Below are 17941 nucleotides of genomic sequence, written 5' to 3'. Positions count from 1 at the left end.
AGTCACGAAGAGTGGGTTGGTGCTTTGTGAACTCCACCCGGCCGTGCCTCCGGTAAGGTGAGGTCGTGACTTACAATAAAAAATTAATAAAAGAGAGCTGTGTGAAAAAGAAACAGAAAGAGAAAATAAATGAGACGAGAAGTGTGTAAGGAAAGAATTAAGGGAAAGAGTTACGGGGACAGACGAGTAGAGGATTTACTTACTGAGCATTACTTTTGTGCTCACCCCGTTGTTTTTCTTTGTGTTTACAGGATCTAGGTGAGGACGTGGTTGGATTGGCATCGGCAAGTGAGGAGCAATAGCTACATTGTCCACTGTTTTTGATAACTTTTTGTAAAATGATATCTTATTTGGTACTAAGAATGTCTATATGTAATAAAAGAAAATTTTGGGCCCATCTACTTTTGTTGATATAAATGTATTTTACTTTATGTATTTCTATGAGTATCCTAGTATAAAGGAGTTACTACAAGATAATACTGGGGCTACGAACATTTCTGGAATGGCCACCATATGTGATCATAGGGTTCTCATTATCAAGATTCGTATTATTTGTGTCCTTGGTAAGAATAATACTGGGGCTACGAACATTTCTGGAATGGCCACCATATGTGATCATAGGGTTCTCACTATCAAGATTTGAAACACTTGATACCTTCATCATGGTTCTACCATCCTAAGGACATATATCAATACATACAACTATGATTTACATGATATAGTAGATAATGCCTTTTATTGATTAATAAACATTATTACAAAGAGTCAATTCCACAATAATTGATTGGCTCTAGGGCACTTACTCCAACAAGTAACACATATGAAAACACATGGTTAGTACATAAAACATATAACCAAAATAAGATAACTATGGAGTTCTAGAGAACAAAAACAGAAGAAAGGTAGCAACCAAAGCAACAAATTCTCCCAAGGAGAGATGATCACCAAAAAAAAAAAAAAAAAAAAGAAACTAAGTTTTTCCGAAGGTTAAAAAAAAACTTCCCTCTTTGTTAATAAGGCTTGAAGATTTTCGAGAGGGTTGAGAAGAACGTCCAACTTTTCTCTTGGTTCTGTGTTTCGGAGGGGTTATGAAAGTGACATGTGAGTCCTCCACTTGAATTTCTGGAATTACAATAGGAGAGGTGTGAACAACTTCATCTTGACTAGAATTAGTATCATCAGTGCGCACATGGGCATCTATTGGAGCAACTGCATCTTTATCAGTAGGATCTTGACCATCTTCATGTAACGCCCCGCTTGAGGTACGTAGTTAATGCTTCTTCTTTTGCTCTTTTTGAGTTGATTCATTAGTATTATTGTTTGGTTAGCCTTTGAGTGATATGTTGAACACTTGCCTTGAAATTGGTTGAAAATAGAAGAAGTTTAGTGTTTCAGGCTTCGCCGGGGCGAAGAATAATCCTCGCCGCGGCGAAGCGGTGTTGAAGCCTCGGGGAAGCTGCTGGACAGTTTCGCTGCGGCGACAGAATCTTCCTCGCCGCGGCGACGTGCCAACCAAAATGTTTGTTAAGTTTTAGATATTTTCTTCCCAAGGGAAATTTGACCATTCTACCCCTAATTAGTAGGAAAAGTGGGGAGTATATTGAAAGGATTTTTCATGGAGAATATGTTAATGTGGGGGTGTGTTTGTAATGGATCAAAGGATATAGATGGAATTCCTAAGGAAGAGTAAGGGCAAAATGGGAAGGCTTGTGCATAAAGTGTGTTAAAAGGAATTAAGTCATTGCAAACCCTTCATTCTTCTTCTCCATCACCACTCTCCTTTCTTACTTCCTCTCAAATTCTCTTTCTTTTGTTCAAGGATTTTTAGAGGGCTTTTGGAGTGACTTGGGGTAGAAAATCAATCTAAGGCATCCTAAGGTAAGGATTCTTGCTTTGGATGTGAAGTTTTGTGAGATTTTGAGTATATTTGAATATTGAGGGTTTTTGTTCATTTGTTTAAAGAGTAGAGAAAAAGTCAAGCAAACCAAGAGAAAGGAAGAGCTAGTGAGATCTCTCCATAACAAGGTAAGTAAATCCCAACCCAAATTGAGATTTGAGAATTTTCTTGATTAGGGTTTTAATAACAATTATGGATGTATGTTATATACATGTTATATGCTATGTTATTGAGTTTTAAATGGAGATTATTATTGCTTTGTGATTGTTCATACATTTCAAGTATAAGAAGTGAGATGTGGGTTGGAAAGGTAGTTTGAGATGGAATTGAAGGATATTGAGAAATCCTTTTTGGAAGTGTCTTTCTTTGGCAGGAATTATGGCTATGTGAGGGAGTTTTTCCCCATTTTGGATGGTTAGAGAAAGACATAGAATTATTGTTATAGTAGAGTTTTATTATGCACTTGAGTTGTTTGATGAAATGCCTAATAGAGGTTTGAGTATGAGTAGTGAACCTTAATTCTTGCAACATTGCATGTTGGCATTTCATAAGTGCATTAGTGGAGATGAACCATCCATAGGCATTAATTGTGCATTGAGAAGTGACCTAAGAAAGAGTAGGAAACTTTGTGTATGCACTTGCTCTAAGAGTAGAGAACTTTGTGGATGCAACTACTCTAAGGGTAGAGAGAATGAGAAGTGCTAGAGTAGAGTGAATGAGAAGAGTATTAGAAATGGATTGATACTTTGTGATCATCACCCGACAGTTATGAGAATCGGGTTGATGCTTTGTGATCATCACCCGATTAGTTACTAGAATCGGGTTGATGCTTTGTGATCATCACCCGATTAGTTATTAGAATCGGGTTGATGCTTTGTGATCATCACCCGATTAGTAATTAGAACCGGGTGGATGCTTTGTGATCATCACCTGATTAGTTATTAGAATCGGGTTGATGCTTTGTGATCATCACCCAATTAGTTATTAGAAACGGGTTGATGCTTTGTGATCGTCACCCGAAAGTCATGAAAACCGGGTAGGTGCTTTGTGGTCTCCATCCGATAGTTATGAAAATCGGGTAGGTGCTTTGTGATCCCCACTCGGTAGTCACTAAGAATGGGTTGGTGCTATGTGAACTCCACCCGAAAGTCATGAAGAGTGAGATGGTGCTGTGTGAACGCCATCCGGCCGTACCTCCGGTAAGATGAGGCCATGACATTTAGTAGAAAACAACAGAAAGTGTGAGGAAAGAATTAAGAGAAACACATACGGGGATAAATAGATAGAGGGTTTACTTACTGAGCATTATTTTGTGCTCACCCCGTTATTTTCCTTTGTGGATGCAGGATCTAGGTGATGATGCAGTCGGAGGGGCGTCGGCAAGCGAGGAGCAATGGCTACACTGTTTCCCCTGTTTTTGTCTTTTTAAATGGCTTTTTGTAGATGATGCTCTTCGTGTATAAAAGACTTACTACATATAATAAAAAGAAAAGTTTTGGGCCCATTTTCTATTGTTATTATGCATTCATTGTACTAGTTTACAGCAGTTGTTACACTTCATCTTAAACGGCTTCTTCTTCTTCCTCAGCAGCTATCTATTCTTCTTCAACTTGAACTTCAGGAGCAGCATCATCATCAGGCATGACAGGAGCAGGAAGTGGCACATTCTAATCAGTTGGTTCTATCTAAATAGTCTTCTTTTTCTTCTTTTTCTTTTTCTTCTTTTTCTTTTTCTTCAGATCAGCCTCCATTTTTTCCATTCGAGAGCAGAGAGAAGTGTGAAATTCCTTCACGTATTGAAGATAGACTCCATTGATTCTCCAAGGCTTGGACAGCCAAGTGTTAGTCCTAGTTTGATCAATTGAGGAAGATGGTGGCAAGCTTCCTATAAGCTGTCTAAAAGACTTCTTGGTGACATTCTTTATCTTTAAAAAAGGTCCACTTCATAGGATTTTGGCATATAAGTGGAAATGATCTTGTAAAGTAAGGAATGAAAGCACAAAATTTGTAGAGAGTGAGTTGATTGAGCTGCAACTCTAATGCTAGTGAAAATCAATTCAACCAAATCTATATTTTTCCTTTGAGCAATTCCATCGAGGAGTTGTGCTCGTTCAAGTCTGACAGTTGAATTGTGCATTAAAGGGGACCAATTTGTCAGTGAAATCTTAAATAACTATCTGTAAAACGATGTAAGCACACCAGGCTGAAGAACACCTATTCTCAACCAAATAGCAATTGAACCTATAGTGATGACTTTGACAATTTTGTCTAAGTCTAGACTTTTCAAATCAAAATTCTTTTTGCTCTTCTTCAAACCAAGAGCATCCCTGACAACACCCTTCGTGAACAGAACCTAATGCCCTCTAACATATACTCGATTATTGTGCTTGTTTGAGTTTGGTTCAACACTGTCCAAACCAAAATTGGCATAAAAATCTTGAACAAGAGTTTGGATAGGGGCACTCAATCCAGTGATAGTTCCTGACCGGTTTCTATCTTTCATCAGGGCATGGAATTCATGAAAATATTCTAATTTAACATTATCTTCTTGACAATGTGGTTCCTAAACTTATTTTCAGCAGCAGGTGTAAAACCCCCTCCAGTCAGGTATCCTCTGAATATCCCTCAATGAGAATCCCGAGGATACATGTCTGGAGAACGAGTTGTATTTAGAAAAAATCTGTATAAGGATAATAATAATATATCCAAAACATGCATATAAAATATCACGCAGGATCTAAACTTATAATTTACAAACTTTAAGAAATTACAAGATCAAAACATATTTATAGGGTGGAAGCTTCCAAATGTATTTCACAGATATTTATCATTTACATATTTACATCAAGATAAAAATATCGAGATGATAATAAATCATCTCCCCTCACGTGTAGTCCCGCTGTCTCTAGCATCCCTCGCTTCTAGTCTACCTGCAAAGCAATCAACAATGAAAGGGTGAGCGCTAATCGCTCAGTAAGGAATGATCCGTTTATCTGTTAACACATCACTTATCTTTTACATCTAGGGATACTTCCCCTTTTATTACTAATTCATATGCTTTTCATCATTTTATCCCATGGCTATATAAACATCAATGTGTACACACACATCACATATCATGACATAACATCTAAAATCATCTAACATGAGTATAAATCATCTCATGATGTAAATAACATCATAACTCATGTAATGCAACTAAATGCATATGAAACATTTAACGTCTAGCCGATCGGACCTTTCTTAGCATCTTAAGCACTTCATATCATCTAGCCTCAAATTTCATCTAGAGCTCATATCATCGGGAGGCGTGCTTACGCGTTATTTAGCATCTAAAGCATATATTCATCTTTCCTCAACCGGTATACGAGGATATGCTTACGCGTTTTCCATCGTGTCTATATGCATCTCTATCATGTCTATTTGCATCTCTAACATCTTATGGCATGTAAATACATATTTTGGTGAGCTTAATACTTTTAATTCATCTATGGATTATCAATCCATTTACATTACCTCTTGCTCACATACATCATCTTAAAACATGTATTATATTGCATCTTCATGCCATTTCATAACATTAATCATGTATTGACATCATGACCATGTATATCTTTCAAAGATCATCTAACTAATGGGTAAACATTAGTACATGGCATACTTACAATAATACATTAATAATCAATTCATAATCATAAGAATTGATTATGTTAAATCTTAAACTTTAATAACCAGTTTATGCTTCAGGCCATTTTCCATCCTTTTCTCAAACGAATTGGCTCTTGGCATAAACATAAAAGTTATAGGTCTGTGTCTTAGCTTTCTAATGCTTCAAGAATCATCTCATTTCGATTTTTATAACTCAAGTTATGGTCGAAATACAGAAGCAGGGTTAACAAAACCCCTAAGCCCATTAAATCCGAATTTTCATATTAACTATGCCACATCAATTCCTATTGACATTAACCAATAGGTTAACTTGTGGATCAAATAAACCTCCCCTTAATAGTCTTTAACATCTTAAAGGAAGTGTAAAATCTCATTTCCATAATCATCCATTATTGCTATAACATTGTAAGCTAATGCAAACAACACATCAACACTTCTAATAGCAACCATTCAACACCATGTGGCCTCCAATACTACAATTTTTGCCACAATCAGTATCCACACTTCATTTTCTTCAATCAAACATAACAACTCATAAAACATAAAGAGCAATAACTTCATGTATAATGAATTCAAGGCAATAAGTAGAATAAATGAGTTCAACTACACTTGCCATCAACTAATTCTATGCCTTAAAGCTTTAATTTAAGGTTTCATAAAAATCTACAAACCCTAGCATAAACCCTAAAGTCATGGGAGGTTCTTCCTTACCTTTTTAAAGACTTCCTCCAACAAATCCTTTGCCTTTGACTTCTTTTACACCTTAATCCTACATATATAACATTATACCTCAACATCTACTTCAAATCTTCAAATCACATCAAAACTAAAGTTTTTAATCCTTACCTTAAACCCTTCAAATTGAAGATCCAAGGCTCCTATCTTGTTCTCCTTGAAAAATTATGCAAAACTCCTTGAAAACCTAGAGAAAGAAAGCTTGTTTCATGGAAGATTTGAGAGAAAATGGAAGAAATGTTGAAGAAAGGCTCTCTCCTTTGGCTTGAACGAATTTCATCTCATTTATAGGAAAATATTTCATTTATTTTCCAAAATTATGCAATTGGCCCAATTATTTTAATTGTATAACTCATAAGTCCTTAATTCTTCATATAAGGGCATTTTGGTCATTTCACACTAGACATAATTATTACTTAATTAATGCCATTAAATGCAATGAAGCCTACTCATCCTTGACTTTTTCAATGCTTATCCATAGGTAAAATAACCATTTTGCCCCTAAGCCTCTTTATGGATAATTGATTCATACCGTTCCAAATGAATTGACTAATTTGCCCTTAGTTAGATTTTATGCTTTTTAACATAAAATAAACATTTAAAGGACTATTTTGAGTTAGGAACATACCTTTGACATCTTGGGTATTACAGCAGGTAAAACAAAAGGTGAGATTTTACCAAATGAAGGTTCCTCCATGACGGCTTTACCCTTCTTTTTCGCTAGTTCTGTGGGAGTCAGAGTTTTTGAAGGTGTGCCCTTTGACGAACCTTCTTTGCATGATTTTAGGGTAGCAATCAGTGTGTTCTTTGAGACGTTGTATGATGCCAAAGAGGAGTTCTTAGGTGTCCACTTTGGTGAGGCTTCCTATGAGCGCTCTGAGTTCTGGTGGTCACTGGAAACAAGGGATGAATCAGGTGATTGATTTGAGTCATTTTCTTGACTTTTTTCTCTAGAATCTAATAGTTCGCTGGAGAAACAGGGGTTTTCGACTGCTTTTTAAGACGCAAACTGGCCTTCTTCAACTCCTAACATTTCTTCTTGAGGGCTTCTTCCATGGCTTTCCTTTTCTCGTTCTCAATAGCTTTCTTTCTAGAATCCATGAGAAGAAAACACGGGAAGATCAAAAAAATTTGAGGAAAAAAAATGTAAGGAGAAAGGAACACAGGCGGCACAAAAGAAAAGGGTTTTTGAAACAAAAGACTGACGCAAAAATAAAATTAGTGCAACTCATTTATGGCAGGCGATAGTTCTGAGTAACTGAAAAAGAGTTTTACCAGAAATAGAACTCTATCTTGAATGAGTGAACATATGCAATCGTGTGAGCACACAACATTCCAAAAGAACATAAAAAATTTGAAAAGACTAGACTTTATTGAGCAAAATTTAAAGAACATAAAAAATTATGAAATACTTCACATGAATTTTTTAGGATCAAGACAGCTAATTTGTGCGATTCATACTAATAAATCAAAATTTTCAATCTTAAGTGGCCACACAAAAAACCTTATACGGAAGTTGTCAACATAAGACAATCAAAACAACACTTCCTCAATCACACACAAATGAGATAAATTGCTAAGAGCTTGTCTTAGTGTGTGATAGTGTCCTCAAAAGGGTAAAGTGACACATTGATCAATTTAAATTTTTGCAAAAGAAGCTCCCTATTCTCTCATGCCCAACAGTTTTATGCATTTTTCTTTATTAGTATAATAAACAATGATTTTTCTTTTCATTTTGATCAATAGGCAAATAACTCTCATAAACGTAACCAAAATGTAGCTTTCACACTTGCAAAAAGGTAGTTCTCTTAATGGTAGATTTTCCAAAAATATAGGGGTCTCTACAAGTCAATAAATTACTCAAAACAACTTTCACACTTCATGCAAGGTAGTTCTTTCATAATGGTGACAAGAAAAGATAATCAACTCATAATGCAATAAGGTCATGTTATAGAGAGAGTCTTTGTGGACACAACATACTAACGTTAGCACACAGATAAGAGAAAATAAATGACAATTAGAATACTAGCACAGATCAAGGGGTCTTGACAAACAAAAATAAAAGTAGCATGTTCATGCTTTATTCATCAACTGAAATGAAAAACTATTCAAGTTGAAGTAAACCAATGGACTTCCTCAAGAAAACAAAAGTATCATAGTCAAGTGCTTTTGTAAATAAATCATCCAATTGGGATTTTGTGTTCACATGAGCAAGTGCAATGATGTTCTCCTCTACTAACTCTCTAATGAAGTGATGTCTTATGTCAATGTGCTTAGTCCTAGAATGTTGGATTGGATTCTTAGAGATGTTAATAGCACTCATGTTATCACAAAATATTGTCACACAATCTTGATTAACACCATAATCATTCAACATTTGCTTTAACCATAAAATTTGAGTGCAACAACTCCCTGCGGCAATGTACTCAACCTTGCAGTGGATAGGGAGATTGCATTTTGCTTCTTGTTGTACCATGTGACAAGATTATTTCCAAGATAGAAACATCCACCTGATGTACTCTTTCTATCATCCAAACTTCCTGCCCAATCCGCATCACTATATCCAACCAAACAATTGTTAGATTCAAATGAGTACCAAAGGCCAAAATCACACATACCTGAAACATATTTCATGATTCTTTTTACTGCATTCAAGTGCAACTCAAATGGATTGCTTTGAAACCTAGCACAAATTCCAACACCAAAGCAAATATTAGGTCAATTTGCAGTTAAGTAAAGAAGACTTCCAATCATGCTTTGGTACATCTTACAGTCTACCTTTTTACCATGTTCATCTTTGCACAGCTTAAGAGCATGCTTTGCATTCTCAAGACAAAGCTTTTCAATATGTTTCTAGCATACTTTGATTGGGAACAAACATGCCATTATTCATTTGTTTAATTTGAAGTCCAAGAAACATATTCAATTCCCCAACCATACTCATCTCAAACTCATTTTTCATCAGACTAATGAATTCAAGTGCATGTGAGTGAGATGTAGAACCAAACATAATTTCATCAACGTAAATCTGTGCACACATGATTTGATTGTTAGCCGGCTTGATAAAAAGGGTTTTGTTGGCATTACCTCATTTATAGTTATGCTCAAGAAGGAAAGTTGTCAACCTTTCATACCAGGCTCGTGGGGCTTGTTTCAAACCATAAAGAGCTTTTTGTAATCTGAATACATGATTAGGTTTGTGGGGATCTTGAAAGCCAATCGGTTGTTCAACATACACTTCTTTCTTGAGCATGCCATTCAAGAAGGTGCTTTTGACATCCATTTAGAACAGCTTAATCTTGAGACAACAGGCAACAAAAATCAGTAAGCGGATTGATTCAAGTCGAGCAACATGCGTGAAGGTTTCATCAAAGTCGATTCCCTCAACTTAAGTATATCATTAAGCTACAGACTTGGTTTTGTTCCTAACAACATTACCAAACTTATCAGTTTTATTTTTAAAAACTCATTTGGTACCTATTATGTCAATTCTCTCTGGTCTTGGCACAAGCTTCCACACATCATTTCTTTTGAATTGTTTTAGTTCTTCTTGTATCGCTTCAATCCAATTTCATCTTCCAAAGCTTGTTTGACATTCTTTGGTTCTGCAAGAGATACATAAAAAAGATGGTTAATTTCATTTTGTCTTCTCCTTCTTGTAACCATTACCTCATTTGGATCTCCAATCACCATTGAAGGTGGATGAGCTTTTTGGACCCATGTTGGAGGATCTTTTCTTCTTTGATTTCGCCTTTGCATGTTTTCATCAAAAAGATCAACAACCAGCTCTATCCCCTCATTTTGTAATGACGAATCAACAGATGATTCTTTGCATGGACCAGATCTTGTTGATGTAGCACTAGAAGTAGGTGACAACACATTTGCCGAAGGTTTAGGTTCAGGAGATTCAACAGTGTTCACACCATCTTATGTGGGCACACGAGGAACTGATATGTCTTGAATTTCACATTCTTGAGAATATTCTGAAAAATCTTATGCATCACTAAACATAACATTAATGGATTCTAAGACTTTTTCTAAATGCATGTTATAGATCCTAAATGCACAACTATTGGAAGAATATCCAATTAAAATTCCTTCATCACTCCTAGCATCAAACTTACCTAGATTCTCTCTATCATTCAAGATGTAGCATTTGCATCCAAACACATGAAAATAAGAGATATCAAGTTTCTTACCTTTCCACGGTTCATAAAGAGTTTCAACAATACCTTTTCTAAGGTAAACTCTGTTGGAAATATGACATGCTGTGTTAATGGCTTCTGCCCAAAGTCTTATAGGAAGTGTTTTGGCATTAAGCATCACTTTAGCCATCTCTTGAAGCACTCTATTTTTCCTTTCCACAACACCATTCTATTGAGGTGTTTTGGTGTTGAAAATTCATGAAATATGCCCTACAATTTACAAAAGTTAGCAAAATCAGCATTCTCGAATTCCTTTCCATGGTTGCTCCTAATTCTCACATTTTTTGTAGCTTTAGAACTCTTCTCAACAAGCAACCTTGTGGCTAATTTCTGAAATGCATTGAAAGAATCAGTTTTTTCACACAAAAAATCAACCCAAGCATACCTTGAAAAATCATCAACACAAACAAACACATACCTCTTACCTCCCAAACTTTCAACTTGCATGGGACCCATTAGATCCATATGGAACAATTCCAAAACACATGAGGTATTGAGGTTTGACAAAGATTTATGAGATATTTTGGTTTGCTTACCTTGGTGACATGGACAACACACATTACCTTTTGGAAGTTCAAGCTTTGGTAGTCCTTTAACCACTTCCTTTTTTGATAGTCTTACCAAGTCCTTGAAGTTCATGTGACCGAGCTTCTCATGCCACAATTTAGTGGAGTCTACTTTAGAATTGAAATAGGACACACGGTTAGAAAGCAAGTAACAATTATCATTTGACCTTTTTCCCTCAAGTAGAGAAACACCTTTACCATTCAAGATTTGACACTTGTTCTTTGAGAATTGAACCACAAAATCTTTGTCACATATTTGACTAATACTAAACAAATTGGCTTTCAAACCATCAACAAGTAAAACATTTTTCAAGACTGGAAAATCAAGAAGCACAATTGATCTTTTGCCAAGAATTTTACCTTTCTTTCCATCTCCATAAGTGACATGTTCACTATCAATGGATTCAAGTACAGTCAAGAGAGATTTATTACCTGTCATATGCCTTGAACAACCACTGTCTAGATACCAAAGATCATTTTGAAATGCAAGCAAAGAAGTATAAGACAAAAAACAGCTCACCGCAACCTTAGGTTTCAAAGCTTTCTTAAAAGGAAGACCATTATTAGCATTATGATTTAAACTAGCAACAAAACAATGGTTTTTAAAAACTTTCTTCAAATAAGAAATGAATTTGAAGCATTTGGGTCTAATGTGACTTTTCTTGTTACAAAAATGACAAATAGGGATGAATTTTGATACCTTTGTAACTTGTCTCACAGCAGTTCCTTCAACAGGAATTTCGGTGGCTTTCACAAACATGTTAGCACTAGCTTGCAATGTGCTAGCACTAGAACTGAAACTCAAACCACATCGATTTCTGAAGGTTTTTCCTTGACCAAGCATTTCATCAAGCTGAAGATAACCTGGATTTAGCTTATCAATAATGGCCTTAGCCTCAATCAGTTCAGTAGTAAGCACAACAATTTTTTCGGACAAGACTTTCTTTTGTTTCAACAAGGAGGCATTCTCAATACCAATAGATTGCAATTTTTTCACAGACTTTAGCCATTGGTCAGACATTTTATCATATGCTTCTTGTTGCTCAGCATACATATCTTTAGTGCCATCTGAAACTTCACTCTTACCATTTTCTTGATTCACAATGAAGGCTAAAACATTCTTATCATCACCCAAGTCATCATTATCACTCTCATTATGCTCAATCTCACTAAAAGTGGCAGCCATGGCTTTACCTTTCTTCTTTTTTAGTGTGTTAGCACACTTAGGTTGTATGTGCCCAAAACCCTCACATTCAAAACACTTGATACCTTTATTTTTCTTTTTTTTATCTTTTGAAAATTTCTTTGCAAAGATACCAGGGTTTTGGTGGTCATAAGGCTTTTTCACAAAAGGTTTTCAGCCATAACCACTATTATGAGGCTTTTTCATGTTTTCTTTAAAAATTTTGAAAAATTCTTTGTAAGTAAAGCACAATTCTCATCATCCAAAGCGCTCAAATCACAATCATCAAAAGGATCAAAATAAACCTCATGTTTGAGAGCCAAACCTTTGTTCAGTTTTTGTTTTTCCCATCATTGCAGATTCAACTCATAAGTTTGGAGAGAGCCAATGAGTTCATTGATGTCCATAGCATCCATATCTTGGCATTCTTCAATGGTAGTAACCTTTGACATAAATCTCCGGGGCAAGGAGCAAAGTACTTTCCTGACAAGTTCAGCATTAGTATATGTTCTTCCCAAAGAAAAACATTTATTACAGATATCAGACACTCTACCATAAAAATCAAATATAGTCTCATCCTCTTCCATGATCAAATTTTCAAAATTAGTGACAAGTCTTCTAAGCCTATTTCGTTTCACGGTACTAGTTCTCTCATTGACTTGAAGCCTATCCCAAGCATCTTTAGCAAGCTCACAATTAGTTATGACTTTCATTTGGTTCACATTAATAGCATTAAAAAGAGCATGAAGAGCTTTAGAGTTATAATTTGCCAAAGTTATTTCATCAGTAGTCCAACTAGCAACAGGTTTTGGTCTAGACACTTCATTTTCGACTATAACTAAAGCAATCCAACCATTCACAACCGTGGACTAGACTCTTTCATCTATAGACTTAAGGCAGGCATGCATCCTTGGTCTCCATGTGTACTAGTTAGGTCCTTCTAACAGAGGAGGTCTATGAGCAGATCCACCTTCAGTGAAGAAGCTCATGGTGAAAAGCAATTAGACAGATGCTAAAACAACAAATGATAGTGCACACACAGACACACAATAGATCTGAAATAAAAATGCAACACAGACCAGATTTCAACCAACAACCAGATCACTCAGATGCACACAAAAACAAGTAAAATGGGTAAGGATCTACTGAAGCAACTTATCAGAATAGGCTCTGATACCATTTGTAGGGAATACAGTTAACACATTTTGGCGTTTAAGTACCCATTTTAAGGTGTAGCGGAAAATTACCAAGTTGATTAAGCAATTCCAATTTAGACACATCAAACATAAGTGTGGAAAGTAAAGAACACATCCATATACATGGTTCAGCTAAATCCACTTTTAGCCTACATCCATAAGACCTAGTCCAGATCAAAGCAATCCACTAAGTCAAAAACACATTATAAGATATAGTTCAAAGCTAATCTAAGTTATAGTAAAAAGAACTCCCTATTCAACTTGACACTTAGCACACACTCCCCCCAATGGCAGAGCCATAGAGCCCGCACCCCCCCAAAGCAAAAATCCTGGATCTACCACTGCTTTGAGAGTAATTTATATTTTGTTTACATCCCTTCACTATGTGTATATTTTCTCTTTTTTCAATAAAATTTCTTAATAGTATCCAAGATTTGATCATAATATTTTTTTATTTACTATTAAAAAAGTGCTTTACTTGGGAAGAAAATAGTTTATTCAGCCATAAGATTAGAGTGATATTATTTACCTCAATTTGGATGCGTTTGGTTAGGAGTCTAGGAAGATTACTCAAGTAATCTATCTTTGATTCCGAACATTCTTTTGTTTGGTTGTCAAGTAATAAAAGATTTTGATAATCTTCTAATACAATAGTAATTACTGTTGGTGATAAGGAGGTGTTATTCTTTTATTACCGGGGTAATCTAAATTTTGTTCCCGTTTTACCCTTAATTAATAAACATTTCAAACACAAATAATGTCATATGTCTACCAAATAACAATTAGTTCAACTGTGTGAAATAACTTCTGTAACCTCATAAATTAATTTTTTGGACAGAAATGCCCCACAATACATGTTACCATTTTACCCCTAAATAATTAATTTTTTGGGCAATAATGCCCTTATTATGAAAATTATTTACATGAATACCACGCAAAACACCCCAGCCACCCAAGATGACTGCCAACCTTCAGCCACTACCACTGGCCACTACTGGTAGTCACTGGAACAACGCACGATCAATTGGATCTAGTCAGTCGTACACCGATCTAGCCATTTCTAACCCGATTCATGAAAATAGAATTGAAACAAAATTGATAAAAGATGCATCAAAAATTAATTTAAAATAAAATTTTATAATCTAGATAAAAGATATTTTTTTTTTAAATAATTATATATCTTAGATGTAGCTATTATTTTTTGGTTATCCTATTTAATAATTTTAAGGGATGATAAAATTGGAATTATAAAAAACATCTAAAACAATAAAAAGTGGAGGACCAATAGCATCACTCATAACATAAATTTCTAAATATATCTGGAGTATCATCTTACAATTTTTTAAACATATTTATCACTTAAATGAAAAGTTTCCACGTTGCGGCCCGTCACACTAACTATAAATCAATTGCAGGCCATAACTTGGACATAATTAAGTACAATATGACACTTAAATGTACATAAATCTAATTTCATATTAATTTTAATAACACACATTCAAACTCATATTAATTATTTTATAATATATTAAATGTAGAATCAAATCAAGTACAAAAAGAAATCTCACTAAAAGTAAAGAAAACAAGAAAAAAGAAAAACAACTGCAGTATATATAATTATATATATATCCAATAAGAGTAAAAGCTCTGCAAATTTCTTCAACAAAATATTAATCAGATTCTTGATGGCGATCGCATGATATATGGATCGATTTAGAGGTTGCTGAAAGATGAAATGAGATTATTTAATATCCCAATTGCACGTTGCTTCAACAGCTACCAGTCTCCCCATTAATTCCTAGAAACTAATTAAAGAAGGAATTAATAATAAATGAGAGATGTTTTAGGAGCCGCAACGGCAAACCTAAACTTAGGATCAAAAGTTTGAGCTATAGAACTCAATTAATTAATTAATTCAACTACATTTTCATGCTATTAATTCAAGTGAAACCTGGTTGAGCTGAAGAAGAGCGCGCCATTGGAAAGGAATTCGTGAGATCGAGAATGATTCCTTTGGAAGGATCATTAGGGTTTACGTTTCGATAATTTGATGGATGTTAAAAATTAGGGTTCATGAAAGAACTGTGATAATGAAGAGAATTTTGGGTGAAATTTGGAGTGTTAATGGCATCTGAACTGAGAGGATTACTTGAATCCAGTAACATAAAGGAGGCTGTTGTTGAAGCTGTTGAAGCCATGGCAGTTGCACCAACTGGAAGAGGATGATTGTGTGTTCCTTCGTAGGTTGTAATCAGAATCGACATGTCCTCTAAGCATCGTTGCACCTAATTACATTCAAACAGCAAACACACTTAAATGAATTGAAAATGTTTTTCTTTTTCATTCTAATATTTTAGTATTTGAAATTGTGTTTGACATAATATTCAAAAACTATTTTCAAATAAAAAAACTATAAAAACATGTGGAAGCAAATTTTAACTGCTTTTGATTTTACATTAGTTTTAAAGATTGTATCTGAAAATTGTTTTCAACAGCATTTTGAACCATTTCTATCACATACAGTTTTATAAGATTTTTTGTATCCCTTGTTTCCGAAAACAAAAAATTATATTTAAATTATATATCAAATAGGTATCTTTTAGCGTTTATTGATACAGATAAAAATTTACCTGTTTTCTTGCGGGGCATCCCGGAGCTACTGTGCAACGATAGTAGGCACGTGGGCAAGGATTTCCTTTGGCAATTTTTTGCCCATATTTTCTCCATTGGCATCCATCATTGATCTGCAATTAACCAAACTCAAACTCAGAATTTAATTACCTAATCAGGGTTGATGATATTATATAATACAAAGTTGAAGTAAATATGATGAACTCACGGTTGCTCCTTTGCATCTTGCTCGAACTGAAACCCTAGCTTTTCTGTTTGGTGGCAAAGAAACATGGCTTGTAATTCCTGATAATTCTCCCCGTTGAAACTTATTGTTCTTTTGAAGCGATGGAAAGCTTGTGGCTGCAGCTTCTTCCTTATAAATATTCTCTTCTTTTTCTTCCTTTCTTTCAATCTGATTCAACCTCAACGATAACCCTAGTTCTTGATTTTTCATATCTAAATCTTTTGAGCCCATCTTTGTAATTTCTTGTTCGTTATCATGAAGTGAAAAAAATATTTGTGGATCCTAAACAAGAAAACATAAATATAAATTTATATACATTAAAATGATCTAATGAGTGAATTAAATTGAAATTACCTTGTCTTGGGTAGTACTTTGTTGAATAACTAAGAATTTCATTTGAAGATCATAGTAATCTTTCTTTGTTTGCTCTACTATATTTTTCAACACTTTGTTTTCTTCCTTCATGCGATTCATCTCCTTTTGCAATACACGTAACTAAAGCACAAATACGAAATTATTATAAAGTTATATATATGAATTATTATCATAGGTTATAATTTTAAAAGTATAATTAAACATACCTGTTCTGTCCTGTTATTGTTTCCCTTCAAGCTTAATTCAGCTGATAAATCTTCTTCTTCTTTTTTGTCTTGAGATTCGACTTGAATATATACTTGTTCTTCTTCATTTTCTTGATCACCCTCTGGTAGTTTTTGATGATTTTGATGTTGTTCTTCTGCTTTGAGAGAAAGATCAATGTCCATTAATGGAGTTTCTTCTTGATCTCTTTTATGAGGATCCATTATTGAAAGAAACAAGAAGAAGAATCTCTTAATATTAATGGTGCTTTTGAGAAGCCAAAGTCAATTCCCTCATCTCAAAGACGTAGTACTAGACACACTAGGACGCATCTAAAGTTTTGACTTCAATTTAATCCTTATTTAATTAACCCCAAAATTAATTTAATACTACAAGAATCAAATTCCATTTTTATATAGATTGCTTGCTTCCATAAATCTATATATATTTTATATTTAATTATTCATTTGATCCCCACTTCATTAGTGAAGACTATTGTTACCCCTAAGACACTGTTTCTATATATAACAGATATAATAAGGAATTCTATTGCCTTTTATTCTTATTGCCCTTAATTAAAGGATCAAATCCATTTTTTTTTTAAAAAAAAAAAAAATTAATAGAAGCTATTAATTTTCCTCTCATAAACAATTTCCAACTGTATGAATGTAACATAAATGTAGGGTTGGGACTGTTTGCCCTACTGCCCCCATTTTTATTAACATAATTTAATTACTATAAACTCAAATTAAATTAATAATGATCTCCTTCAAAGTATGTACCAAAAGGAGATAGGATTTTTAATTTTAGAGGTTAGACATGTTACTTTAGTGTATGACATCTAACCAACTAATTAATCAAAATTATCCCTCTCAAAAACCTGTATAATTATATTAAATTTTAAGCAAAGCCATGAAACTATGAATTGAACATGAAAGTTACACTCCCATATTTAGGGTAGTTATTAATGTTAATCAAATTGTCAAATTTTCTATGAGTATCTATTATTTATAGAAGGGATTAATTTCATTCGTCTCGTAAGATAAATAAAAAA

The 17941-nt window shown here is 34.4% G+C and overlaps 1 protein-coding gene across 1 annotated transcript; it reads right to left on the bottom strand.

Moving 5' to 3' along the window:
• Positions 1-15076: 15076 nt before the first annotated feature.
• On the bottom strand, positions 15077-17170 carry LOC116128321 (probable WRKY transcription factor 9). The gene is made up of 5 exons (XM_031414029.1): positions 16890-17170; positions 16663-16803; positions 16291-16590; positions 16082-16195; positions 15077-15736 (listed from the first exon to the last, which is right to left on the bottom strand). Exons 1-5 carry the CDS (start codon positions 17109-17111, stop codon positions 15509-15511), a joined length of 1005 nt encoding a protein of 334 aa, XP_031269889.1. The 5' UTR covers positions 17112-17170; the 3' UTR covers positions 15077-15508.
• Positions 17171-17941: the final 771 nt, after the last annotated feature.

Source organism: Pistacia vera, unplaced genomic scaffold (assembly GCF_008641045.1).
Source record: "Pistacia vera cultivar Batoury unplaced genomic scaffold, PisVer_v2 Contig199, whole genome shotgun sequence".
Lineage (NCBI taxonomy): Eukaryota > Viridiplantae > Streptophyta > Magnoliopsida > Sapindales > Anacardiaceae > Pistacia > Pistacia vera.
The sequence above is the reverse complement of the archived record's forward strand: the minus strand, read 5'-3'. Positions and strand labels throughout refer to the sequence as shown.

Bases quoted from the DNA above. Each gene is read 5' to 3' on its own strand.
- LOC116128321 (XM_031414029.1), bottom strand. From the start codon at position 17,111: ATGGATCCTCATAAAAGAGATCAAGAAGAAACTCCATTAATGGACATT. The intron at 16,804-16,889 runs GTATGTTTAATT...TTTGTGCTTTAG, and splicing joins ACAATAACAGGACAGAACAG to TTACGTGTATTGCAAAAGGA. The intron at 15,737-16,081 runs GTAAATTTTTAT...GAATGTAATTAG, and splicing joins GATGCCCCGCAAGAAAACAG to GTGCAACGATGCTTAGAGGA.